A 27,841-nucleotide genomic window follows, 5' to 3' on the forward strand; every position below is an offset into this window, starting at 1 on the left:
CTCAAAATCAGATGGAGTGTTCACTTTAGCAAGTAACAGAATCCTGAGCAGCCACTGCAAAATAAAGACACAGCCAAGAAAACTCACCATCAGGGCCTCCACGAGATATCAGCTTTTTTGACTAAGTCCAAAGGAGTTTTTTATCAAGTGAGTCCTAACACAAGGTCTTTGAGTAACAAAATGGATGTTTCACCAGCCGTTCTAGAGACAATGTTTACATGTGTCTTGGATATGGGTCAGCTGTGTCCCCACCCAAATCTCATCTTGAATTCCCGGGTGTTATGGAAGGGACCCAGTGGGAGGTAATTGAATGATGGGGGTAGGCCTTTCCCATGCTGTTCTTGTGATTGCGGATAAGTCTCATGAGATCTGATGGTTTTAAAAAGGGGAGTCTTCCCACACAAACTTCTCGTCTGCCACCATGTGAGACGTGACTTTTATCTTCATGGCATCACTGTGATTGTGAGGTCTTCCCAGCCACATGGAACTGTAAGTCCAATTAAATCTCTTTTCTTTTGTAAATTGCCTAGGCTTGGGTATGTCTTTATCAGCAGCATGAAAACAGACTAATACATGCCTCATCTATGTTCACCAGCAATAAAGGCTTATTTAAAGCACTGCAACCGTGCAGCTCTACTCTGGCCAAGAATGTGCCTTAAAAAAGGAACTCCCGGCCGGGCGCGGTGGCTCAAGCCTGTAATCCCAGCACTTTGGGAGGCCGAGGCGGGTGGATCACAAGGTCAAGAGATCGAGACCATCCTGGTCAACATGGTGAAACCCCGTCTCTACTAAAAATACAAAAAATTAGCTGGGCATGGTGGTGCATGCCTGTAATCCCAGCGACTCAGGAGGCTGAGGCAGGAGAATTGCCTGAACCCAGGAGGCAGAGGTTGCGGTGAGCCGAGATCGCGCCATTGCACTCCAGCCTGGGTAACAAGAGCGAAACTCCGTCTCAAAAAAAAAGGAACTCCCAACCCTATCACCAAAGAATGAATTCCCTGGTAAATCCCACCCCTGTAAGTAGCAAGGTGGAGCTGGCAAGAGAAGCAGCCTCTCTCTCCTGGCTGCCTGGCTGAGCTGCAGGTCCTCCTCCAGGAAAACTGGCAGGGCTAGTCACTGGTCACTATTGCCCACTGCCAGCTGCCTCAGCAGTCCAGTCCCACTCTCAGGTTTTAGCTGCTCAGTAAAGGGGTCCCTACCGTGAGGTGTGGCACTGGGACTCTGGAGCCAAACTCTTCCGCTGCTCTGTTCTGAATGGCTCTCTGAGGAGAAGTAAGAGCAAGAGGCTAGTACTGAGTGTGTGAAGTAAAGGGAGTGACTACAGAGTGAAGGCTGAGTGCTCCAGGCCAAAGGAAAACAGTTATCAGGGCATGATGTATGGTGAGAGCAGAATCTTGCCCTCTTAACTTCACTGTGCCTCAGTTTCATCTTCCGTAAAATGGGGATAAAATTGATCTGATGGAGTAATTGTGCAGATTAAGAGAGTTTTATGTAAAGTGCCTAGAGCAAGGCCTGACACACAGCAAACAGTAACTATTGTTATGGCTAATAATAACACTCAGCACTCCTGGGTACATTCTATACTGAAGCAACACATCTCCTTGAGCGTAGGGGGTAACAGGAAAGGTTTCTGAGCCTTTTATTCACTGTGTAACCCTCAGCCTAGAGCCAAGTAATGGGACCAAGCATTTGTTTGTGGCCTATTGGAGGATCCCTAAGCATGGGATACTAGTGTCCACTCTGCCACTAACTGATACCTTGCCAGTATGGCCTTAGGGAAGTCCCTGCTCCTCTCTGGGCCTCAGTTCACTCACTATAAAATTAATTGGTGGGTCTAAAAATTTGATTAGACATTATAATCACTTGAAGACATCAAAAAATGCAGATTCCCAGACTCTGCCAATCAAATCCAAGTTTCTGGAAACGGAGGTTGAGAATCTGCATTTTAGTAAGCTCCCTAGAGGATCGTGATGTTCAGTCAGGTTTGAAAGCCACTGACTACATCAGCTCTAAGGCCCCTGTCAATATTCAGATTCCTAAGATACATTAATTATAGACTCATGGAGCAGAAAGGAGCTTTGAGTGGTCATGTGCCTTAGAGAGCCAGGGCAGATGGCTGCTTTCCTGTGGAAAAGCTATGCTAGTGCTCTGGTAACTCTTCCAGGGTTTAATTATCCCTAGCATTAGGAAGATACACTTTCTATCTAATCAAATGCTTCATCTCAGCAATTTACCTCCCACTCTGCTGGCTTTGTACTTAAGGGTGTAGAGAAGGGCTGGTCAGTACCCTGTCAGTATCGCCCTTCATGTACTTGAGTGCTGCTGGACGTCAGACTAGAGCTGACATATTATTACTGATGAAAATGTCTCTTGACTTTGGCCCTTCCCTTTTCATTCCGTTGCAACTGCCCAAGTTTAGGCTGCTAGCATGTCTTGTTTGGGCCACATAACATCTTTCTTTTTTTTTTTTTTTTTTTGAGATGGAGTCTTGCTCTGTCACCTAGGCTGGAGTGCAGTGGCACAGTCTTAGCTTACTGCAACCTCCGCCTCCTGGGTTCAAGGGATTTCCCTGCCTCGGCCTCATGAGTAGCTGGGACTGCCTACAGGTGTGTGCTACCACACTCAGCTAATGTTTTGTATATTAGTAGAGACAGGGTTTCACCCTGTTGGCCAAGATGGTCTCAATCTCCTGAGCTCATGATCCACCTGCCTTGGACTCCCAAAGTGTTGGGATTACAGGTGTGAGCCACAGTGCCCGGCCCATGTAACACCTTTCTAATTAGTCTTCTGACCTCCAGTCTCTTCTGTATTCAATCTTCATGGTACCACCAGTTATTTTCCTAACCCCCAACCCTGAATGTATCCCTTCTCCTGCCTACAAATCCTCAGTGCCTCCCAATCAAAACGAAATCCCTCATCTTTTCGTCTAAGGCCTTTCAGAGCTTCACCCATTCTCTACTTTTGGTTTCTTAGCTTATCACATTTCTATAACTCCCTCAGGCCAAGAGCCACCTTGGGCTACAGTTTAACTTTACTGAATTTTTTTGACAGGTTTTCCAAACTTGAATAACCATGGAAATCCCCTCCCCACCACTGCCTATGTTTCATGACAAAATACTTAAAACATCTCATGGATGCTAAGTAATTCACAGTACTCTGGGAAACAGTCTGCCTTTCCTTCTGGTTGCCAATGGCTTAACTGTCTATTCCAGGAGCTTCCCAGGCCTTGAACTGCAACTCAGAATAACTATCTAATGTCGTCATGCCTGCTACCTCTCAATCTGTTTTTATTTTTATTTTTTATTTTTTTGAAATGGAGTCTTGCTCTGTTACCCAGGCTGCAATCTCAGCTCACTGCAACCTCCACCGCCTGAGTTCAAGCGATCCTCCTGCCTCAGCCTCCCAAGTAGCTGGGATTACAGGTGCCTGCCACCATGCCCAGGTAATTTTTGTATTAGACGGGGTTTTGCCATGTTGGCCAGGGTGTTCTCGAACTCCTGACCTCAGGTTATCCGCCCACCTCGGCCTCCCAAAGCGCTGGGATTACAGCTGTGAGCCATCGTGCCTAGCCCAATCTGACTGTTTGTAAATACTGAGAAGGCTGTACAGAGATAGGGAACTGGAACACTCCACTGTCCCCGTTCTCATTCCTTCTATGTCTTCTTTCCTGAGCTGATACCACATTTTCCTCAAGAGTTGAATTGTTCAAGGTCTATCATGATTTAATTAAATGAGCATAATTGACCATTCAACCATCTTTGTTTTCCTAACTCCAAATAGCCTCCTCAAGCAGGTGTGTATCTACAGTATCTATGTCTCCTGGGGCGACTCCCCATTCTTGCACTTGTGACCGACTTTAATGGTGAATTACAGCACCTGCCCCTGGGGCCTAGATGTGATGATGAAGACTCAGAATCCAACTCCACACAATTCCCCAGGCAGGCTTTATCCATCAATCGGACTTGGCACACAGTTGAGACAGTCCTACTTACCATCAGTGACCTAGTTGATTAGCTAATGTGTTCACTAGAGAAGCTCTGTTTCAATTTCAGCTCCCTTACAGAACGTAGAGTAGTTTCTAGTTACATTCTGTCTACTCTAAGCTTTTCAGGCTAGAGGACTTGGGTTGTGGGTGAGGATCGATTAGTAGCCTAATTTGGCATATAAATTGGAATAAGACTGCCAAGGTCAGAAACGTTTCTCCTAAGAACCACCCTAGACCATCATTTGCCTCCCGTCTCTTTCTCCTGCCAAAGCCCACAGAAATGTCTGGTGAGCTAGCTGGGCTTTAGCCATAAGAAAGAGTACTGTAGAGGCTACCAAACAAATGACAAACTACCCCTCAAAGGATGAAACTCTGGGGCAGGCAGCAATTGGAGATGCCTTGGATGTCCCAGAGCAGCGGCAAGGTTTTCCACTGGGCCCCAGCTGATGGAACCATTTGCAATGGAAGGACTGATATCTTCGGTTAGGTAACAGGCTCCTCCAGTTTCTTCTCTCTCCTCCTCCCCCTCCTTCTCCTCTGAGTTGATCACATTTCCTTGGTGATTTTCATGCTTAGCCATTAGTTCGTAGGGAACAAGTGTATACCCCACTGGGACCTTGTCCATATAAACTACTATGTACTAATTAATGTTTTCCTCTGTACTACATCTTTCTTCCTCCCTTCCTGGCACAAGCATTTATTTAACACCTACTGTGTGCTAGGTGGTAAGCACTATTGTAGAGAAAAAAAAAGCTCTTGTGTTCTGTCTGGAGCCACCTGGGGATGCTGTATATGAATAGAAACGCCACAGCCTCATTAGCAGAAAAATACACTTCAAATCATTTCCTCTCTTCTTTTTTTTTTTTTTTGAGATGGAGTCTTGCTCTGTCGCCCAGGCTGGAGTGCAGTGGCACGATCTCGGTCCACTGCAACCTCTGCCTCGCAGGTTCAAGCAATTTTCCTTCCTCAGTCCCCTCAGCTGGGACTACAGGCGTATGCTACCATACCCGACTAAATTTTCTGCATTTTTAGTAGAGACAGGGTTTCACCACGTTAGCCAGGATGGTCTCGATCTCCTGACCTTGTGATCCGCCCACCTTGGCCTCCCAAAGTGCTGGGATTACAGGTGCGAACCTCTCTTCTTTAGGCCTCAAGAAAGCTGTAACTGAGTAGGAAATGTTGAAAGCCTCACGGCTAAAATGACAGCATTCCAAGGAATTCTACAAAATCATGAAGCGCCTCCATCCGATGAACACAAGCCAATTCTCAAAGCCGGGAAACTGTAACGAGAGATCAGTTGAACACTTCTAGCTTTGACTTATTGCCAGGCATTGTTCTCACTGTGTTCTATGTATTAACTCTCTAAATCCCCACAGTAATGTTACGAGTTAAATATTCTTAGGATTATCATTTAAAAGACGACAAAGAGAGGCACAAAGAGGTTAAACAACCTACCCAAGGCCAGATACCTAGATAGTGGTAGAGCTAGGATTTGAACCATATAGTCTCATTGCAGAGTCCTAAACTGCCTGAAATGTGTACATTTAAGCAAAAACCAAAAAGTACTGATTCATGGATTGGAACGGAGTGGGATGAGTCATAACTGGGTGGTGCTTTTTATCTCAATATGTTAGATCAGTTAAAGACAGAAGGGTTTTGATAGATGAGAAGCTCGGAGTGCCTATCCCATACCTTAAGGAAGGCCTCAGAAAGGCCAGCTGCTCCCCTAGATCCCCCCACAGTTCCTAGTGTCCCCTGACAGACAGCAGACTGGTGCCAGAGTAGTTTCATGTGGTTGAGTGCCAGACAGGCAGACAGATCTGCATGGGTCCCTTTATGTACTTACATACTGTATTTTTTACCAGAAAACTATGATGTAATTAGTATCTAGTGCAGCAATATCGCTGGTCCTACAAGTCTGAAGCCTAACTTCCTGAATGGACTCTGCTACGTACTGTCCCTTGATTTAGTTGTTTGCAACTATAATTTATTCATTCAATAAATAATTTTGAGACTTCCCCCATGCCAAGCAACATGCACTAATTTGAATTCAGTAGTTGCCCCAAAGTACTATTTGCTGGTGGTGACAGACAGATAAAGGAACCTTTATAAACATTATTGCATTGTGTCCTCCAAGTGTGCATGGAGTAAGGGAGGGCTCAACCTGTCCCGCTTCTCTAGGAGTCTCTGAGCAGCAAATGAGATCACATGGGGAAAGTGCTTTGTAAATAGCAAAAAGTGAGAATGGGGTGTATGAGGAGGTGGGGAAGCGGGGAGGGTGGAGGAAGAAGCAGAGGGAGGGGGAGGCAGAAGGGAAGGAGGGGTGAAGGAGAAGAGAAAGAGGAGGGAGCAGGGGGAAGGAAAAGGAGGTAAAGTGAGGGGACTTCAACTAGGAGCTGTCTGCCTTTTCTGGAGAGCTTGGGCAGGCAGCCGCCAAGCTGAGGGCTCCATCAGGGGCTGTGAGCCTGAGTGAGGCCTCCCAGAAGGGAGGGAACAAAGCCTGAAGCTCAAGGCTCAGGGTTCCCAGCAGGCCAAGCCCAAACCTTACAACCTTGCCAAACTACCCTGGGCTCCGTCCTAGTGGGAGCCCTAAACCCATGTTATATTGCTTGAGACTAGGTGCTTTCACAGCTCCCCACGCACCCAACCTCTTCAGGATCCCAGCTTGAACAGCGACAATGGCCAAGTCGTCCCTCTATTGTGAAGCCCGATTTCTCATGAATCCCCTTCTATAATGCTATCTCTGAGAAATGGTGGCTTGAGGTGACGCCAGCCACCACCATTCTCTGTACTGAATCGCCACCTAGAGGCCAGTTCTAGCCCAAAAGAATGTGTAGGCTAAGTTTTCAATTTTGCCTCAAGATGGAAAACACGAGAAAAAGAGATGTCTTTGAACAAAAAGAAAGGCAAGAAAATGGTGCAAGACCTTTAAAAAGATCCCATCAGCCCCTTCACCAATCCTGTGGTTTGCTGATGAGATAGCAAGGGCTGAAATGTCTCCCCTTCTCAATGGGGCACGATTTCCTCCATGGCTTAGGACCAATGTGAGAATGTCACTATCTCACATATTCTAAAATCTAAATTTGAAGGGCAAATATGCCAAGAAAACCCTCCAGTTTGCCCTGCATCTCAGACTCCAACCCATCTGCTCCTCTTCTTCTGTGCCCAAATTCAGACTTACTGGCCAGCTTGGGAAGACAGCCTTGCAGTAGATAGGACATCCTTTTTAGGAGAGTTTTCTGATTTGGCTTACATTTCTGGAATCAGCTGCCTTACACTGAACGTGAAGGCACATTAATCCTGGACCATTTATGGAGGAGTAGATGGATGATTCTACAAAGGCATCAAAGGTAAGTTGATAGTTCAAAATGAGCATCGAGACTGGGTGTGGTGGCTCAACACCTGTAATCCCAGTACTTTGGGAGGCCAAGGTGGGAGTATCACCTGAGGTCAGGAGTTCAAAACTAGCCTGGCCAGCATGGCAAAACCCAGTCTCTACTAAAAATACAAAAATTGGCCAGGCAGGCCAGGCATGGTGGCTCACCCCTGTAATCCAAGCACTTTGGAGGCCAAGGCGGGCGGATCACCTGAGGTCGGGAGTTCAAGACCAGCCTGACCAACATGGTGAAACCCCGTCTTTAATAAATAAATAAATAAATAAATAAATAAATAAAATTAGCTGGAGTGGTGGCAGGTGCCTGTAATCCCAGCTATTCGGGAGGCTGGGGCACGAGAATCACTTGAACCGAGGAGGCAGAGGTTGCATTGGGTTGAGATTGCGCCACCATACTCCGGCCTAGGCAACAGAGACTCTGTCTCAAAAGAAACAAAATGAGCATCGAGGTATTTTGGTCTGAAGAAAATCCAAGCTACATGGTTCCAGATCTTCAAGGCCCAGCTTGAACAGTATCAGGAACAGCAGAGTACCAAGAAAAGCAAGCCAGGCTCCTACACTGAACAAGGGCATTCTTTTTAATCCTCTTTTTTAAATTTTTTAGGTTTTTCTGTTCATTCCTTTGCCAGGCTAGCAATTCAGCTTCCTACTACTCAGCTTATTCAATTCTTAAGTGTAATTGGAAAACAAGATACATAAAATATTCAAACTCTCCTTGTCAAAGCATCCTAGTTTGTGGCTGTTTGGGGACAGCAGCTGTGTGCAGTGTCCAGGGAATGCCCACAGAGGCTGCAACATATCTTTGCAGGCAAGCAGCTGCTGGTTCCTCTTCAGACCAACAACAATTCAAACAAGGGGCTCCCTTTAGATTAAACCCGGAGGAGCCTTGGGGAAATTAGAGTGAGGTTTGAATCTATGAAAAAGCCACAGCTGTTCCCCAAGGATAAAGTGCAGTCCACTGATCGGCCAAACGGCCCAGGGGAAATGAAGTTGCCATTTTCTTTACCCATACACCCAAATAAGTCAGACTTATAAAAACTGAAGTGTTTTCTTCTCGCCAGCAGAAGTGATTCCCACTTGGTGCTTACAGTAATCTTATGAAGTGAGTACTCTCACTGCTGTCATGCAGAGAAGGAAACAGAGACTAAGAGAAATTTAGTAATTTGCCTATAAGAGGAGCCGTCAAGATTTTTTTTCCTCTTTTTTTGCAAATCAAGAGTCGTAAAGATTTGAACTCAAGTGCTCTGCTTCCAGAACATCTGCAGTTTTCCCAATACCACCATTCCCCTTGGTATGAAGCCAACATACTGAGTCCTAAAGAGAACATTCTAAGAAATAATTCAGTTTGCCATAGATTATTGCATGAATTCCTATACAACCACTGGAAATACACTATAGGCGGAATCTGTGGGCTGAGGACAGCCCTCATTTAGGAAAGATGCTCATTGTTGCCCAGTTAACACTATATACTTTCTGGGAGGGTCAAAGTTTCTCAATTTTGACCCTCCCATGCAAGAATCACATTCAAAATCCCACGCAAGACTTTGTCATTATTATTCTCCAGATAAAGGGGGTCCTCTCCTGGGAAAGTTAAGAAGAACCACTATAAACCAATTGGAAGAAACAAAGACACTATGGGAACAGGGATGGGGAGACATCGGGTGACATCAAGACTTCACAAAATCACACAGTAAGAACTGCTCAGCATACAAGTCCAATGGACTCAAGCTGAATGAAGTTTTCTTTTCTTTTTTTTTTTTTTTTGAGATGGAGTTCGCTCTGCCTCCCAGGCTGAAGTGCAATCGAGCGATCTTGGCTCACTGCAACCACCACCTGCTTGGGTTCAACCGATTCTTCTGTCTCAGCCTCCAGGCACACACCACCGTGCCCAGCTAACTTTTGTATTTTTAGTTGAGATGGTGTTTCACCATGCTGGTCAGGCTGGTCTCGAACTCCTGACCTGAGGTGATCTACCTGCCTTGGCCTCCCAAAGTGCTGGGATTACAGGCGTGAGCCACCATGTCTGGCCTGCACTTTTCACTTAATCATAGTTTCAGGATATTGTATCTTGTTTCTAAGCAAAATCCAACTAGGAATCCCAATCTCCAGGACTAGCCCTAAAATAGCTCATTGAGGTTACTTCTTGCTATTAATATTCCCCTTGCCCCATCTTGAGTTGTCCCAGATAGAGAAGGGAGTGAGAAAGGAGTGCTCCATTCTGAGTGCCCATAACAATAGCTAATAGCAGCCAAAACGTGTTGAGCACTGTGCTGGGCACTATGCTTATTACTTTATATGCTCAGCTCATCTAAGTTGTCTCAACAAGCATATAAGGTATGCATGACTATTTCCATTTTATAGATAAGGGGAATGAGGTACAAAGCATCTAAGAAACTGGCTTAAGCTCCCACAACTGGTAAGAGGTGTGGTAGGATTGGAGTCCAGCTCTGTCAAAGGCAGTGCTCTGCATCATTCACTTTTAAAAACCATATAGTAAATGCAGGGCCCAAGGACGTTGGCTTACCACAAGGAATCCTCATATATGTAGCTATATGTAGCCAGCTGTCTCTGCAGGAAATTGGCAGCCCCGCCTAGCCATGGGACTCCCACCATGGATGGCAAACTGGAGACTTGGGAGTTTAGTTGCCAGTTCTTTTGACCAAACTCTTTTATTGGGGATTGGAGGAAAGGTAGAAAGAGCAATAAGGAAGGAAATGTTCTGGCTTAATGGGGAGAGAAAGAAAACTGAACAGGTTTGTTTCTGTAACCAAAGACATTCTAAAAGCCACACCCCTGCATTCAAGAGCTACAGAAGAAATGCTGTTCTTAAATTCTTCCACCAGCCTCAGTAACCATTTCACTAACGAGTCGTACACCCAGAACTTAGACACAAGTAAGGACTTCTGGTCAAAACGAACAGTCATTTCTGTAAATTGGGATTTATCTTTACAAAATCTCTTCCCTGAACTAAGAAAAGTAATGAGCTCTTGGGGCCTTCTCTAAATTAAGGCTGCCCAAAGGCAGAAATACTGCAGCTTTCAACAGGGAAGACATGGGGTAGTTTTCAAACTTCTCTCCTCCTGGGTTTATATTTTAGACAGAGTCTAGTTCTATCGTCCAGGATGGGGTGCAGTGGCGCGATCTTGGCTCACTGCAACCTCCATCTCCCCGGTTCAAGCGATTCTCCGGCCTCAGCCTCCTGAGTAGCAGGGACTACAGGCATGCGCCACCATGCCCGGTTAATTCTCGTATTTGCAGTAGAGACAGCATTTCACCATATTGGCTGGGCTGGTCTCAAACTCCTGATCTTGTGATCTGCCTGCCTCAGCCTCCCAAAGTGCCGGGATTACATGCGTGAGTCACTGTGCCCGGCCTCCTCCCTGGGTTTTATAGTGTTTTGCACTCAGGGGCACTTTGGGAAATGGTACACATTTGGCAGGTGAGACAAGTGACTGAGCTCGGGAAAAGGCGTGAGAAAGCTGGTGCACATGGAGGAGTGCGGCCCAAAAAGTAACGCCCCTACCAACATGATGCACCGCTTTTCCCCCAGACCTGCAATGTATGATGATTTTGTGCTTCCCCAAAAGTCAAAACACTCAACCTCACACACCTGAATCTTAACCTTAAGTTCCTTTTTAGTAAGAGCCTATCCGTATAGTCCCTGAGCCACCTCCAGGTTACATGTATAAAGAACAGAACCATGGAGGTGGCAGTAATTCACTGTTTGATGACAATTGTTTCTTCTCTGCACTAGCTGTTTCTGGCATGGAGCATATACCCGTGTGCTTGCCTCTGAAGTTTGCCCAGAATAAATAATTCAAACTAGCCTCTAACTGCTGACCTTAAACCACACACCTACTGTTTTCAAGAGAGAGAAATTCACATTGGCTTTGATGGAGCATTTACAAAGGAGGCAAAATTACACTACTTGATTTTGAGTAAACTCAAGACCAGCTAGTCATTCCACATATGAGATCCTACATATTGATTTCAAAATCCGGTTTGTCCTTGGGAAGAAAGAATAAGACAGGCGTTTAAAAGTATTTCTTGAAAACTCCAAATAACTTGCTTATTTGTCCCCAGATGCACTCATTTATGTCATAAAGACATTCCAGTTTCTTGTTTTGTGGCAAGTATAGTTCAGTCCTGCAGATGCCTTTTGCTTGAACTTCCGTGAAGCTGGGGATGTGCAGTGCACCAGAACTGCAAGCATACTAGCCAGTGCGTTCATCAATTTCACTTCCAGTTTCTCCTGAGAATGTCCATATGAATATTAAGTCTCTACAGTAGATTTTAGTATACAAAGAACCAGATGGGGTCAGAGGACAGGGTGGCTCAGTAGAAAGAGCAGGGGCTTTGGAGCACATGACCTCTGGCAAATCACATAGCTTGAGACTATTTTATTCTCAAAACTGAAGAAAATCCTACCAGCCTGGCTGTGTTGCTGAAAGACCTTATTAGTTTGCCTGGGCTACCATAACAAAATTCCACAGACCAGATGGCTTTAAACAATTGATTTACTGCTCTGGAAGCTAGACATCCAAGATCAATATGTCAGCAAGCTTGGTTTCTTCTGAGAGCTCTCTCTGTGGCTTCCTTCTTGATGGTCCATACATGGTCTTTGGTCTTTGCTCTGTGCTCATTTTAACGTTATTACCTCTTTAAAGATCTTATCTGGGAATATGATTATACTCTGAGGTACCAATATATTGAATTTCAGAAGGTTGGGAGAACAAGTTTAGCCAACAACAAAGGCTAAATGACAAAGTAGGAGTTTCATAAAAGCTCACTTTTTCCCTTTGTTTGGCACAGGGAAAGAATGTGTGCTTAGATATAAGGAAGATATAATTTTTAATTCCTAGTTGTACTGCTTGCTAATTATGTTAATTTGGGCAACTTGCTTATCCAGGATCATCATCTGTACAATGGGGATGATAGAGTTTGGGTTTTGTCATCACTCGGATCTCGTGCTGAAATGTAATCCCCAGTGTTGTGGGTGGGGCCGGGTGGGAGGTGATTGCATCTTGGGGGTAGAGTTCTCATGAATTGAGTGAGTTCTCCCAAGATCTGGTTGTTTAAAAGTGTGTGGAACCTCCCCACCAATTTGTCTTGTTCCTGCTTTTGCCATGTGACGTATCTGCTCCTCCTTCGCCTTCCATGATTTTAAGCTTCCTGAGGCCTCCCCAGAAGCTGAGGAGATGTTGGCACCATGCTTCCTATAAAACCTCCAGAACTGTGAGCTGATTAAACCTCTTTTTTTAAATAAATTACCCAGTCACAAGTATTTCTTCATAGCAATGCAAGAACAGCCTAATACAGGAGATAAGAATATCTCCCTCAAAGGGATTGTTGTAAATAAATGTTAAGTATGTAAAATGCTTCACAGTATTTGAAAGGCGAAAGCAGAATGTATTTGCTATTAGTTGCATCACTTCTTCCCAGCAGTAATTGTATTAAAACTTCCTACTTGCCTCTTTTTGTCTGTCCTTTGATGACTGGCCTTTGGGGAAGGTCTGAGAACTAAATGAACAGGGACAAATCTCTAGCCTAGAGATTTCAAGAAGTATTTCTTGACTGGCTGAACAAAGCAGTAGAGGTGGTGAATGAAACAGCCCAGATGAAGCATTACTCTAGTGATCACCCACAAGCCCATATCAGACTCCATAGCATCAGACTGCCTTCCTCCCAGAATAATGACCCATGTACTTCCTCTTCCCTTTCCCTCTCTTGTGATACAATTTCCCTTATAGCAAGTCACAGGCAGCCCATCCAGGTCCAGAAAGCAGACCTGGAAAACAAATAGCGTGCTACAAATGATTGATTCTAACCAGCAAGTGAAGAGCCAAAGAACAGGAGGAATTTGGGGAGCTGAAAAGGTGTTTTAATTGCTGCTTCTAGTCAGGGAGGCCTCTGGACAAAAGTCCAGTCCTCAGTTTCAATCATATCATACCAGCAAGATTAAAAGGATCCCCCAAAATAAGTTAAACTGATTCCCATCCTGACATATAAATGCACTGTTATACAGTTACAGCAATGCTACTACAGAACTGATCTGCAGACTTGTGCCAATCCACAAACTCTTTGCTCTTTGTCCACAATAAACTCTACAAACTGAGAATAAGCATTTAGAAATTTTAATTGCAGTTTGATAGTAATTTTATGTTTGTTGAATCTGTAATAAAAAATTTTATGCCTGTATTTTAACTTAATTTTTCTAGAAATTCTTATTGTATTTTTCAAAAGTATTGATCCATGGCAACTAGTCCTTCAACACAGATTGCTTAAGCACTGTCACAAACCACTAAATATCTACAAGTGTGAACAAATATCTTTCATAACTCAGCAAGATGCTCCCACTAGCATGTCCCACTCCAAAATAAAAGACAATTAACAATAAAAAAAAGATCATGGCATTATATTTTTTGCATGTCATCTTAAAAGAGAAAAAAAAAGTCTAATTTTTCTATTAGAAATTTAGTAAAAAGCAGTTTCCAGGTTATATTTCAGTCCAATCTGTCACACTGGAAGTGATCCATGTCCAGAAAGTTTTATCCAGTGTTTATGCAAACTACAGAGAAGACACTATGCTTGAATTGGAAGGTATCGTAGTGGGGAAAACTCTGAATCAGAAAACCTGGATTCAAATTCTGCTGTCTTTCTGGCCAGTGCTCTCAGGGATGGGATGCCCAGGACTTGGTGAAATCACCACTTACCTAATATCAAAAGTTTGTAAACAAAGAAAAGGAGGAAGTGGGTGAGGTAAAACAAAAGCTTTTGATATTGGGTAAGTGATAATCTCACCAAGCCAGTTTCCATAACTATAAAATGTGTAAAAATTGTCTGCCCAATCTGCATCATAAGAGTGTTGTGAAATTCAAGTGAGATGTCTGTGGAAAGTGCCTTGTAAAGAATAAAGTGCAGTAGAAGTACACAACGGGCCCCATCTCTGCTAAAAATGCAAAAATTAGCTGGGAAGAAAAAAAGAAGTACACAATGGGGTAAATATTATGAACCCAGCTTTCAAAGAGTTGCTAGCCTCAAAGAAAATGGCCCCTATGATACAGTATAGTAACAAAGTTGACCAGAATATTAACATTCTTTAAATATACTGTTAATCAAAGATTTACCAAATTAGAAAATGCTGCCTTCATATCCTTCCCTGTGCAGAAAGCACTCTTATTTTCTAATGAATTATTAAGTGTATTTGTTTGCATACCTGCCAGACATCTAGCACCAGGGTAGATACAACCAGGGAGGAAGCAGGAAAGCACCCAGTACCTGTCCTCACAACTCATAGCTGCAGGGGCAGCCAGGGGCAGGCTCAAGGCAGTATGTGACTTGGCAAGAACTAAAAGAACAACAACTCTGCCCTGTTATCACTTGTACAGCTACTGGAAGACCCCCTCAAAAGGATACAAACTCAAAAATGGACCATTTCACTGCTGTACATTAGGCAAAAGATGACCAGAAAATCATAATGTACTTTAGCTTTATTAAAGACATATTACAGTAGACAGACAAGTAGACAAACACATGCTCTATAAAATATACATTCTGATGTGTGACAAAATATAAACATACTAGGAAATGACTACACTGAACAATGACTTGGCTTATACCTCTTTTTAGGTACATCTAGTATCAGGGCTGTTTACACTGGCATTATCCAATAGGGGAATAAAAGAATATTGGAAAGCAGAGGGTAGAAATAGTCTCACCATTGTAAAGAGGCCACAGTAAACAGCCAAGAGACATTCCAAGAGTACTTGACCACCTGATGATCAGTTTCTCTTTCAAGACAGTTACAGTTCATAAAAGATCACTTTACTCCTTTATCTGAAAACAGGCACAAGTCAATTTCTTCACCTTCACCCTATTCCATCTCTCTCTCTCTCTCTCTCACACACACACACACACACACACACACACAAAACCTACCTTACTACTGACAAAGCCTCCAGATGACTCTTGGGTTTTCAGGTGTTGTTAAGGGCAGCTTGTAACATACCTCTTAGTTCCGAACTTGTTACTCTTATCAATGAACCAGGTGGTTGTCCAAAAAAAAAAAAGAAAGAAAGAAAATCAAGGCTAACTGATGTTGGTTTTAGACTGTACTCCAAACAAAAAAGTTTAAGGTAGGAAAGGGGAAAAAAACATCTGCCAACTATATGGGGAAAGAGATCATGTAATAAAAAAAATGAAACATTACTTGCAGGTTGCCAAAAAAAGAATCTTAGCTCAACCTTCTGAGGTCCAGCTGTTTTCACAATTACCTTTATAATCTGTATCAAGAAGCAAAGTAGAGAGGAGGATGTGGCATAAAATGACAGCAAATTTACCTGTTATTCCATTACCCTTCCAGCATTTCTGTGGATATTACAATGATTAGAAAAAGCCATGACACACTTGGGTAAAATACTAGTATAAAACTGAACACCACAATTCCAACCCCATTCGAACTGGAGTCCCACAGATAAGAAGAAACAAGAATAAAAATTATCAAGAGGGTTGGGCACAGTGGATCACACCTATAATTCCAGCACTTTGGGAGGCCGAGATGGGCAGATCACTTGAGGTCAGGAGTTCCAGACCAGCCTGGGTAACATGGTAAAACCTTGCTACTAAAAATGCATAAATTAGCTGAGCATGGTGGCAGACATCTGTAATCAATTCCAGCTACTTTGGAGGCTGAGGCAGGAGAATCACGAACCTGGGAGGCAGAGGTTGCAGTGAGCTGAGACCGTGCCACTGCACTCCAACCTAGGCAATAGTGTGAGACTGTCTGAAAATAATAATAAAGAGTAAAAGTTTTAATACATCATGGGCTTTTAAATTTGTTAGTAATGTCATTTATGTTAGTAACCACTTAAAGATTTCTTCAGAAGAATTAAGCCCAGAATTTCATGTTTCATGTTTCCAGCTACGAACACAGGTCAGACCCCTTTTGTCAACCAAAGCCCAAAATTCTCTGGTTTCCTGAAGAGCTCTAAATGAATATAAAGGACTTTGAAAGGACAAAGTTGTAAGACTATCAGATTGCTTCTGGGGATTTCCAATGATAAAACTGAAAAGGACCTTAAAGGTCATCTTGCCCATATTCTATCTCAATGAAGAATTTTTAATTTTAGATATTTTTATTTCTCCAAATTATTAGGAGTGACTAAAATAAAAAATGTAATTGGCTGCCATCATCATCACCATGGAAATGACTTTAAGAGAAAACTGGTCAGATGAATGTTATCGCTTCCCATCTTCAACAAGTAAGTAGTTGCCACTGATAAACTGACTGCCAGGAGTCTGTCAAGAATGCTTAAGGTATGTTATATAACAGAAAATGCCTGTTCACGGGGGAAAAATCCTAAAAAATAACTTATATGCACTTCATGATTTCATCACACAAGACAAGCACAAAAGCACCACCCATGCCTCTGAGAACACTGGACCATGCACCCTTGAAAAAAGCTTTGCCTCCTTCATCACAAGCGATCTTCCTCCAGCAGTCAAGCGTGCCTGTGTACATGATGTCAGTTCCTTTGTGCCCTGACTGCATCATCATGTGGCGGCAAATGGTGTCAAATGGATAGGAAGTCAACCCGGCAACAGCAGTGACAGTCTGTGTGATCATCCAGCTGATGATGATGTTGAGTGTTCTTGGGATCCAGAAGCATTCCCTTTGCAGTGTCGTAGATACCGAAGTAGGCAGCTCGGCAGATGGTAATACCCTGCACAGTCACATTAAAGCCTTGGTATAGGCTTTTAATCTCCTCAGATTTGTTGATCTTAACCAGAGAGTCACCGAGGCTGTGGAACTCTCTTTCAGCTCTAGCTTTACCCACGTCAGCTGCTAGATGGGTATGGGCAAAATCAAGAGCGTACACAAAACACAAGGATGTGGCCCCAGCAGCACCACCTGATGCCAGATTCCCTGCCAAGTAGAGCCAAACTGGGTCCTCTTGTCCATGCCACCCAGGAAGATATGCTTGTATTTATCTTTGAAGGCAAAGTTGAGAGTCGGGGTGGGGAAGTATCTGATGACACTGGCCAGGTTTCCACACCAGGACAGGACTCCCTTCGCCTTGGGAATACGGACCATGCAGTCTATAATGCCCTTGTATTGCTTATCTGCGTTGATCTGCTTGCTGGCATGCTGCACCTGCAGCAGCAGCTAGACTGGCTCAATGGGAGCTATCGCTTGGAGATGGCTGTGGCCACTCCACCTGCCAGAAGTCCTTGGCGAAGGACACAAAGGCATCTGTCATGCTGAATGGAAAGACACGCTGCTGCAGGATTGAAGAAATTTCTTAAACACTATTAACAGAATGATGATTTAGCTTCTGCATGTACCTTTCCACCAAAAAGCCTGATTATTCCATTACCAGATAAATTTATTAAACAGTTAGCCTACACAAAATTTATCACCAAGTATATAATACACCTCCCTGTGTATAACTCCTGTCCTCTGGAATAAAATTCTTATTTTTCACGACAACCCTTCAAGTAGTTAAAGACTTTTAACACATCTCTCTTTTCATAGAGAAATGGATAACAGAATCTAAATTGCTTGACATCTTAATGTTCCTTTTGTAGCCTCACAATGGGTGTGAAGACAGCTGTTTTTAAACATGAAAGTTATTCTGACGTGGCACTTTAGGGGAACTTGCACATTGGAATGGGTTCCTGCTATTTTTTTTCAAGAGAGAGTAGCTTGTATACTAGGGAAAGTCCTGCAGGTGCAGTGGCTCACGCCTATAATCCCTGCACTTTGGGAGGCTGAGGTGGGGAGATTGCTTGAGCCTAGGAGTTTATGATAAACCTGGGCCACAAGGTGAAACCCCATCTCTACAAAAAATACAAAAATTAACCAGGTGTGATGGCACAGCTGCTCAGGTGGCTGAGGTGGGTCACTTGCGCCTGAGATATGGAGGCTGCAGTGACTACAGTGAGCCATGATCACACCATGGCACTCCAGCCTGGGTGACAGGGTGAGACCCTGTCTCAAAAAAAGAAAGCACTTTAGAAGTTGCTGATTGACAGAAAAACAATGGTATAAGCATATATCCTGTGCCAGTAGGGCATGGAGCTCAAGGAATACTGTCTTTTCTTCCAGGTAGACTTGGCGAATCAGCCTGAAAGGAGACAAACAAATCAAGAGGATTTATATATTCCTACTGAAATAAAGTGGTCACTAGGGGACAGTGGGGAAAGGAGGTATTTCAACATTTCACTTTGCCTTGCTTTGCAACATTCCTGATTAAATTAGCATTAGGCAGACATTATACTGCTGGAAGAAACACTCATGGGACACTAATGCTGCTTAGAGAGTTAATGCATTGCTTGATCAAAAACATATGCAATAATAAAGTTTCACAAATTCCTTTTCCTAAGATTTGCGTGTGTGTGTGTGTGTGTGTGTGTGTGTGTGTGTGTGTGTGTGTGTCTATTTAAAGACCAGAGATAGGCTCTTCACATTTAAATAGATTCCTGATTATTTAGGCAACCTAGGAATATCTAAGAAAAACATCTCAATCATCTGAGTTGACATGATGGAAAACAACCTGGCTCTCCAGGAGACCAGACTTCGACAGCACTGTCAGGAGAAGGACCACTGCTAGAGCAGAGAGGCAGCACACCTACATGAAAAGTTTTCTAGAGCACTGGCTCACAGGCTATCTTCTGCCATGTCAAAATGACAGCTGATGCTCATTTGCACAGTCTCTCGCGGCCTAGCCCTAAATCCACCTTTTCCACTCAGGAAATCTATCGGAATTTGAGTTAGAGTACTATAATTATAGGGATAACTTTGAATACATTAGAAAGGTGAGTCACAAACTAGTTACAAATTAGTTGTGGTACACCTGTCAACTCATTCTGATACTCTAGTGTGCCATAAAACCAGCATTCAGACATGCTGCTCTAGAGAGCAATGAGTGGTTTTTCAACTGAGTCAAGATTCTATTGTTTACTAACATTGTTTAGAAGCAGAATTTTTTTCCCCTAATGAGTATTTCTTAGACCACTACTCCTATTATAAAGGAAATAAATCTGGCTCAAGTCAGAATGAGCAGTATCAGTCTTGTACTCAAACAAACATGTCATGAAAGCAGCTTTTCATTAAAATAGCATGATCCTCCTTAGTTCCTGGAGGGAATTACAGATTCCTAGAATAGAATGTTACAGCTGGAAAGGGCTTTAGAGCATCTAGGAACATATCCTTGTTTCATAAATGAGAAAATCTAGCCTAGAGAACTAAAAAGACTCACCCTTGATCACAAAGCCAGTAACAACCAGAGTCAGGAAGCGAACCAGGTCTCTTAAATTCTGAGGCAGTCTAGTACAAACTACACCATAATCTAATAAGAAAGAAGAGGAATCGCAGATTGAAGGGACAGGAAATTATGATCTTTAGGAAGTTCAAAGTGAAAATGATCAGAGGCTGACACGTGAAAGGAAAGAAAAAAGGTGTAGCACTACTAAACAGCTAAAGAAGTGCTGCTGCCCGTGGGAGAAAACATAGGATTGAAAATTAAGTATGAATAGGCTGGGCGCAGTGGCTCACGCCTGTAATCCCAGCACTTTGGGAGGCCAAGGCAGGTGGATCACAAAGTCAGGAGTTCGAGCCCAACCTGGCCAATATGCTGAAACTCCATCTCTACTAAAAATACAAAAAAACTAGCCAAACGTGGTGGCACATGCCTATAATTCCAGCTACTCAGGAGGCTGAAGCAGGAGCATTGCTTGAACCTGGGAGGCTGACGTTAGAGTGAGCCAAGATCATCCCACTGCACTCCAGCCTGGGTGACAGAGCAAGACTCCATCTCAAAAAAAAAGAAAAAAAAAGTATGAATAAATGCTGAACTTTCTGGCAAAATGTTGAGAAATTATGTGAGTTTAGAACCCTTGAACAAGGACTTAAAAATAGATATTTTTATTTAAGTGACTGAAATTATCTAATGAGTAATATTGGATTTAGAGGAGAGAACAGAACAGCTTATACAAGGAAACCTGAAAACACAAAAAAGAATTACATTATATTAGAGTGTGAAGTTCTTCATTTACCTAAAGCCCTTTGCTATCGGAAATGCAAGAAAACGTTTTGGCTTAAATAATTACTTGTACAAAACAAAGACCACTCCAAGACTTTACAGTGTTAAGAATTTTGGGGCCTGGCGCGGTGGCTCATGCCTGTAATCCCAGCACTTTGGGAGGCCAAGGCAGGTGGATCACCTGAGGGCGGGAGTTCGAGACCAGCCTGGCCAACATTGTGAAACCCTGTCTCTACCAAAAAATACAAAATTTAGCCAGAAATGGTGGTGTGCCTGTAATCCCAGCTATGCAGGAGGCTGAGGCAAGAGAATTACTTGAACCCGGAAGGCAGAGGTTGCAGTGAGCCAAGATCACACCACTGGACTCCAGCTTGGGTAACAGACAGGTCCTCCATCTCAAAAAAAAAAAATAATTTTTACATGTTCTTCTACCCCCAAGAGCACTCTTCGCTTCTTAAGATATACTGCATATTGGTAAAAGATTAAAAACAAATCAAACTCGGAAAAGAAGCAATCTTTGGTTTCCTGGTCAATGAAGCTTTGCTGAACAGAGATTCCCATTCAGAGAAAGCACAACGTGAACACAACTAGAAACAACTAAAACTCAGTCTGGTATTTCAATACTGTGTCACAACAGTCAGACAACTGTCCAGCTGTTCTTTAAGACAGAAAACTCAGATTCTGACAGTGAAGAAGATGGATGTGGCCCAGTGCAGAATTTGGATGGACCAATTGTTTCCAGAAGATTTATATTTGTAAATAACCTGAGTGATGAAGATTACAGGCTTATGAGTGACAACAATTTGCTAGGCACTATAGGTGAAAGTATAGAAGAGTTGCTGAGAAGGTTACAACAAATTAAAGGGGATTTCCCACAAGAATCAGATGAAAATAGAGGTGGATGATGTCTAGTACTAGTAATGAGTCTGTAATAGAGTGCCTTACCTCTTTTGGACAAATTCAAAATATGACAGGAAGTGCGCAAAGAGAAAACCAAGCTTGAACAGCAGTGAGCCAGAGTAAGCCCTATAGTGGTAACTTCAGATTCAATGTAGAGATCAATTTTATCCTTAATAATGGAAGGCTATATTTTGTTATGCCAGCAAAAAGAAAAAAAAGGAAGGCTGAATACAGAACATGAACATGCATCATCTGCAAGACTTCCCAGGGGAGAAAATAAGGAAAACAGCCAGAGAAAAGTGGAAAATCCACAATCTGAGTCAACATTATCAAGGCCACCTAGGTCAGGTACAAAGTGCAACAGAAGTATTAATGAAAGTTCTACCTACCAGAGGTCAGAGAAGACTGAGAAGCAGGAACCCAGACCAACAGAGAACCAGAGCGAGAACTGAAAGTAGGTTACCTCCAAATTCATGGTGAGAAATTTCACAAATACACCATCTCAGACTTTTCAACATCCCCTGGTAAATCAGACTGAGAGGTTTTCTAGAATTCAGCAACAAGAGACATTAAGGGCGCAAATAACTGATCCATAGTTGCGAAGTGGTCATCTTTTTGCAGCTTTTGGAACATGGAATGTCTTTCCAGGAGAATGTTCTCCAGACACAATCAGAAATGATAAATCTGGGGCACTCAGACTGAGAAATCCAGTCATAGTCCTGGCTGTCATAGTAGGAAGAGTTCATCATGGAGAATATTTGCCAAGATATAGCATACCTAATATAACTCAGTTAATATCTCAAACACCAAACAACAGTCACTTTAGAAAGTGAACAAGGAGAACTCAGAAATAGTTTTCGCATTCTGAGCAAGCAGGTGTGAGAACTTATTTCAGTACCAACAGAATTCCTGTTCACAGAATTTCAAATATCCATTTAAATAATACACCTGTTGCAACTCAAAGAGCATTAAAGCAGATAATGACAAGATTTGCAGACTCAGATATAGACAGTGATAGTGACAGATATCCTAGTGGCTCACCCACATCAAAACATGGCAACGGCAAGGTCACAGAATGAAAGAGACGGTTCTGATATCAGCAACTGTTCTGGCTCCAATTCATGTCACAGTACTGCTTATGATTCCGACCCAAGTTCTGCAATCTTTAAATCAGCCTCCAGTTTTTGAAGCCTTCATTATACATAAAGTATAATGTACTTTATGATACCTGATCTAACTCACTGGTTCCTGAAGGAATGACTGAACTTTCCTCAATCAATTTCTGTCTCAGTAAAAAAGAGGGAAGGGAAAGGAGGGAGAGAAGGAAGAAATGAGAGGAATTTCCAAACAAGTTTTCCTTTAGGTGCATACAGGTGTGACAGGACTGCCAGGCTCAGAAAAAAACAAGCTTTTTTATGTTAGAAAGGGAGTATCACCTAGCACTTTTAAACAGATGGGAAATGACCAGAAGTATGAACCTCTATGCATGAAGAAAGTGGTTAATTACACTAAGACTGTGTTTAATATATGTAATCACTAAGTAGCTGCCTCTATAGATTACACTTCTTAACAGGTCAATTTTTTAAACTTTTTATTTATTTTTGAGACAGGGCCTTGCTCTGTCATCCAGGCTGGGGTGCAGTGGCTTCACTGAGGCTGGGGTGCAGTGGCTTCATACAACTCACTGCAGCCTTGATTTCCCGGGCTCAAGGGACCCTCCTACCTCAGCCTCTGAGTAGCTAGGACTACAGCAGCATGCCACAACGGCCAGCTAATTTTTAAAATTTATTTTTTGCAGAGACAGGGTCTCACCATGTTGCCCAGCCTGGTCTCAAATTCCTGGCTTCAAGCAATCCTCCCACCTTAGCCTCTCAAAGTGCTGGGATTACAGGTGTGAGCCACAGTTTTTATACCTTAAATAAAGTTTTTAGATCTCACTAAATCAAGTTATTTAAAATCTGTGATCTGAGAAGCTACCTGTCAATATTATAACTGGTTATTATATATAATTTGGGCATATCAAAAATATTTACATCACAGCCAACACATATGATCAATGAATACAAAAATTATTTATAAATGCACATATATTTACAATGACATCCCTGGGCAATAGGGACAAAAAAAAATTCACAAGAATACAAAAACCTTTGACCTGGTACCAGTTGGTCAAGCCTGTGATTCTTGCCAAAGGCCTTGAATATCAAAGCCCCAGTCTCAACAATCTGCCTGCAACCACTGAAGACTCCCGGGCACACTTCCCAAAAGGCTCCAAAGTTATTTTTGCTCCTTGGAAGGCAAAGTAGAACATCAAAGTAGTGATATGATGTTTTCTCAGGATCATTCTGAAGACCAGGGCAATCCAGCATGTTAAGCAGCAATGTGACTCTTCCTGACAGGCAGATGCATACCAGAGCACATCCCCACGGAACCATCAGGAAGCACATTTGTCCCATATCTTCCCTCTGCCAGTGCTGCACATTTTTGATGAGATGTACCCATTTCTGTCAGCTGTTACCATTTCTTCATCAGGTATAAGACCAAACAATGCATGGCCCACCTTGGTGCAGTCAGATGCAATCATAAAGAAAGAGTAAAGCAAATGCTGACTTCGGAGTTTCTTCTGAACTCTGAGGTAGTAAATGCAAAATTAATTAATGAGTCTCTGCCCAGATTTCATCCTGAAGTGAGTTTCATGTGCCCTCACTACCATCTTGAATGTTCTGAGTCCTACTAAAACCAAAAGCGTGATCCTGTAACCTGTGGCAGGACATGGGAGAGGCGGAACAGTCTGGATCCTGCCCTGCCTGGCCCTCATTTTGATGAAGCTGTGGTGACTCATGAGCCGGCTGCTGGGAAAAGGGAGGATGAGGCAGGCCTAGTTCTCTGTTTATGGTCCACAGAGGCCGCTCCAGTGTTTCTGAGAATGAAAGACAAGAATTATCAGTAGGGACTGGTAAAACTTAATATCCTTTTAACCAAATCCTCAAAGAAATAAGGACGTTCAACATTCCTGAACAAGGGCACTAATATCAAACACATACTTGCCATCTTCTTAGCCACAAAAAAACAAACAAAACAAAAAACACTAGAACATGGTCTTTCAATTCCCTCTACTTCACAAACCTAACCAAATATTTAATGAGATCATACTAAGTATCATTTACTTTCACCTGTTATTTTAGTGGTTCTGTCACTACAAAATTTTTAAATAAAACTCTTTAGACACATGGAAAAGAAATAAAAGACAAATGGTATCCATATTGTAATGAAAGTTTCACAATAGATAATAATCATTGATTCAGTGCAGCCATTACATCTTTAAATATGTCACAAAACTGTTTTAAAAATAAACAGCCATTGCCTTGTTGCTAAACAACAAATGATAGCCAAAAGAAGCTATATTAAATCAGATTATCGGCACATTGGTTTCAAACATGCATTTCTCATTCTTCTTTACCATAATGGTGAGCTATTTTCTCAAAGACTGTTTACTGAAAGTTATATTAACTTCATAGGGTGCATTTTGGAAAAAGCTAGCCAAACATTATAAAAACAAATACCCAGAAATAAAAATGAAATCCATGTGAAAAGTAAGCTAGAGCAAGGTTTCTCAAATTTTAATATGCACACAAATAACCTGAGGATCTTGTTAAAATGTAGACACTGATTTGCTAGGTCTGCGCTGGAATCATGACTCTGCATTTCTAACAAGCTCTTACGTAATGGTGGTGCTAATAGTCTATAGACCAGACTTTGAGTAAGCAGAAGCTAGAATACCCTATGTAAAGAATGGCCAATGCACAAAAGCATTCTCATTTGCTGATTTCCTTACTTATGAACCAGATTAAAAATAAATCCCCAAAGTTAGAAAAAAGATGGACTACATTTCTGGTCCTTCTTAAACCCTTTTTGTTTTAACTCTGCTAAGACATCGAACAGTTAAAGTGGATCTACTGTTGGTGCATTTCTTTTACGAACACTTAATGTAAAGATAAGAGACTAACTTCAGGCTGGGCACAGCGGCTGATGTCTGTAATCCCAACACTTTGGGAGGCCGAGGTGGGTGGATCACCTAAGGTCAGGAGTTCTAGACCAGCCTGACCAATATGGACAAACCCTGACTCTACTAAAAATACAAAATTAGTCATGCGTGGTGGCACATGTCTGTAATCCCAGCTACTCAGGCGGCTGAGGCAGAATAATCACTTGAACCTGGGAGGTGGAGGTTGCAGTGAGCCGAGATCATGCCACTGCACTCCAGCCTGGGCAACAAGAGCAGAACTCCATCTCAAAAAAAAAAAAAAAGAGAGAGAGACTAACTTCAAATAATAGTGCTTTCCTCTTACCTCTAACTTCTTTAGAAGTCATTAATCTCTTAAAAACAACAGAGGCTGGGTGCAGTGGCTCACGCCTATATCTCAACACTAGGAGGCCAAGGTGGGTGGATCACCTGAGGTCAGTAAGGAGTTCAAGACCAGCCTGGCCAACATGGTGAAGCCCCGTCTCCACTTTAAAAAAAAAAAAATACAAAAAATTAGCCAGGCATGGTGGTGGGCACCGGTAATCCCAGCTACTTTGGAGGCTGAGGCAGGAGAATCACTTGAACCTGGGAGGTGGAGGTTGCAGTGAGCCGAGATCATGCCACTGCACTCCAGCCTGGGCGACAGAGTGAGACTCTGTCTCAACAAACAAACAAAACACAAAAATCAAAGCATACCTTAGATATTTCCCAGGATGGTTCTGGCAGGATTAAATGATCTAATGTGGGACATGAAGTACTAAATCCAAAATTAACTAATAAATCACTGCCCAGATTTCATTCTGGGCAAAATTAACTAATAAATCGCTGCCCAGAAGTGAGTTTCATGTGTCCTCACTACCATCTTGAATGTTCCAAGTCCTACTAAAATCAAAAGCAGGATCCTGTAACCTGTGGGACATTAGATCATTTACTCCTGCCAGAGCCATCCCCAAAAGTGTAACTATATGCTTTGTCTTCCTCTGTAAACCTAGAGTTCCCACCTCCTACACCATTTCCAGTGCTCTTCCATGTCAGGCTGACAGGAAGATGAAAGCTGATGAAAAGCTTGGTGGACAGGAAGACATGCTTAGCATTACCCTTCATGGTCTAGAAAGAGTTTTGTCTCAAATGGCAAGTGGTTATCAAATGCCTAATCTATACAATATAATGTATATGTCTTTTCCTGGGCCATGTGGAACAGAGGACACAAACCCAAAACTGCATTCTCACTTATGACCTTGATCATACCTCATAGAAGAAAACACCCACCAAGTGAAGCTGAGATTAAATGTTTACCTGCTAGAACAGCAACCAAACAAAACATTTAAAAATCTTCTCAGTCGGGCGTGATGGCTCACGCCTATAATCCCAGCACTTTGGGAGGCTGAGGTGGGTGGATCATGAGGTCAGGAGTTTGAGACCAGCCTAGCAAACATAGTGAAGCCTTGTCTCTACTTAAAAAATTCAACAAATTAGTTGGGCGCGGAAGCACCGCGCCTGTCATCCCACCTACTCTGGAGGCTAAGGCAGGAAAATCACTTGAACCTCAGAGGCGGAGGCTGCAGTGAGCTGAGATCATGCCATTGCACTCCAGCCTGGGTAACAGGGCGAGACTCCATCTCAAAAAAAAAAAATTCTTCTCAGTAGGCCAGGCACGGTGGCTCATGCCTGTAATCCCAGCACTTTGGGAGGCTGAGGTGAGCAGATCACCTGAGGTAGGAAGTTTGAAACCAGCTGGACCAACATGGAGAAACCCCATCTCTACTAAAAATACAAAATTAACTCGATGTAGTAGCTCATGCCTGTAATCCCAGCTACTTGGGAGGCTGAGGCAGGAGAATCGCTTGAACCCAGAAGGTGGAGGTTGCAATGAGCCAAGATCGCACCATTGCACTCCAGCCTGGGCAACAAGAGCAAAACTCTGTCTCAAAAAAAATCTTTTCAGTAAAAACTTTCACCAAATTATGCCCAAATTTTATTAGTATTATTTTGAGACCGAGTCTTGCTCTGTTGCCCAGACTAGAGTACGGCAGCATGATTTCAGCTCACTGCAACCTCCATCTCTTGAGCTTAAGTGATTCTCGTGCCTCAGCTTCCCAAGTAGCTGGGACTACAGGCGTGCACCACCGCGTCTGGTTAATTTTTATATTTTTAGTAGAGATGGGGTTTCACTATGTTGGCCAGGCTGGTCTCAAACTCCTGACCTCAAATGATCCACCTGCTTTGGCCTCCCAAAGTGCTGAGATTACAGGTGTAAGCCACTGGGCCAGGCCCCCCTAAATTTTATTCCTTATTTAAATAAAGATAGGAGAAAAATTATTAACACCCTATATGAGACCGATGCAGTGGCTCACAACTGTAATTCCAGCACTTTGGGAGGCCAAAGTGGGCTGATCACATGAGGTCAGGAGTTCATGACTAGCCTGGCCAAAATGGTGAAACCCCGTGTCTACTAAAAATACAAAAATCAGCTGGGTGTGGTGGCACATGCCTGT

The 27,841-nt window shown here is 42.9% G+C and overlaps 1 protein-coding gene, 1 long non-coding RNA gene and 1 pseudogene across 3 annotated transcripts in view; 1 reads left to right on the forward strand and 2 right to left on the reverse strand.

Annotated features, from left to right (window-relative positions):
* The first annotated feature begins 2,567 nt into the window (after positions 1-2,567).
* LOC119470473 lies at positions 2,568-7,366 on the forward strand. The gene is made up of 3 exons (XR_005199385.1): positions 2,568-2,606; positions 4,367-4,472; positions 7,253-7,366. It is a non-coding gene; the product is annotated as an uncharacterized LOC119470473 (long non-coding RNA).
* A 6,438-nt stretch (positions 7,367-13,804) lies between these two features.
* LOC108301200 lies at positions 13,805-18,781 on the reverse strand (annotated as a pseudogene). The gene is made up of 2 exons (XR_005199386.1): positions 15,098-18,781; positions 13,805-14,347 (listed from the first exon to the last, which is right to left on the reverse strand). The product of XR_005199386.1 is annotated as an ADP/ATP translocase 2-like (transcript).
* A 4,589-nt stretch (positions 18,782-23,370) lies between these two features.
* Positions 23,371-27,841, reverse strand: part of LRIG2 (leucine rich repeats and immunoglobulin like domains 2) — a 55,668-nt gene continuing 51,197 nt past the window's right edge. The window contains exon 18 of the mRNA XM_037736966.1: positions 23,371-24,242. Within this exon, the coding sequence (XP_037592894.1) occupies positions 24,016-24,242 (227 nt within the window). The 3' untranslated portion in view covers positions 23,371-24,015. The remainder of the gene's footprint in view (positions 24,243-27,841) is intronic.

The sequence above is a fragment of the Cebus imitator genome, unplaced genomic scaffold (genome assembly GCF_001604975.1).
Source record: "Cebus imitator isolate Cc_AM_T3 unplaced genomic scaffold, Cebus_imitator-1.0 Scaffold32, whole genome shotgun sequence".
Lineage (NCBI taxonomy): Eukaryota > Metazoa > Chordata > Mammalia > Primates > Cebidae > Cebus > Cebus imitator.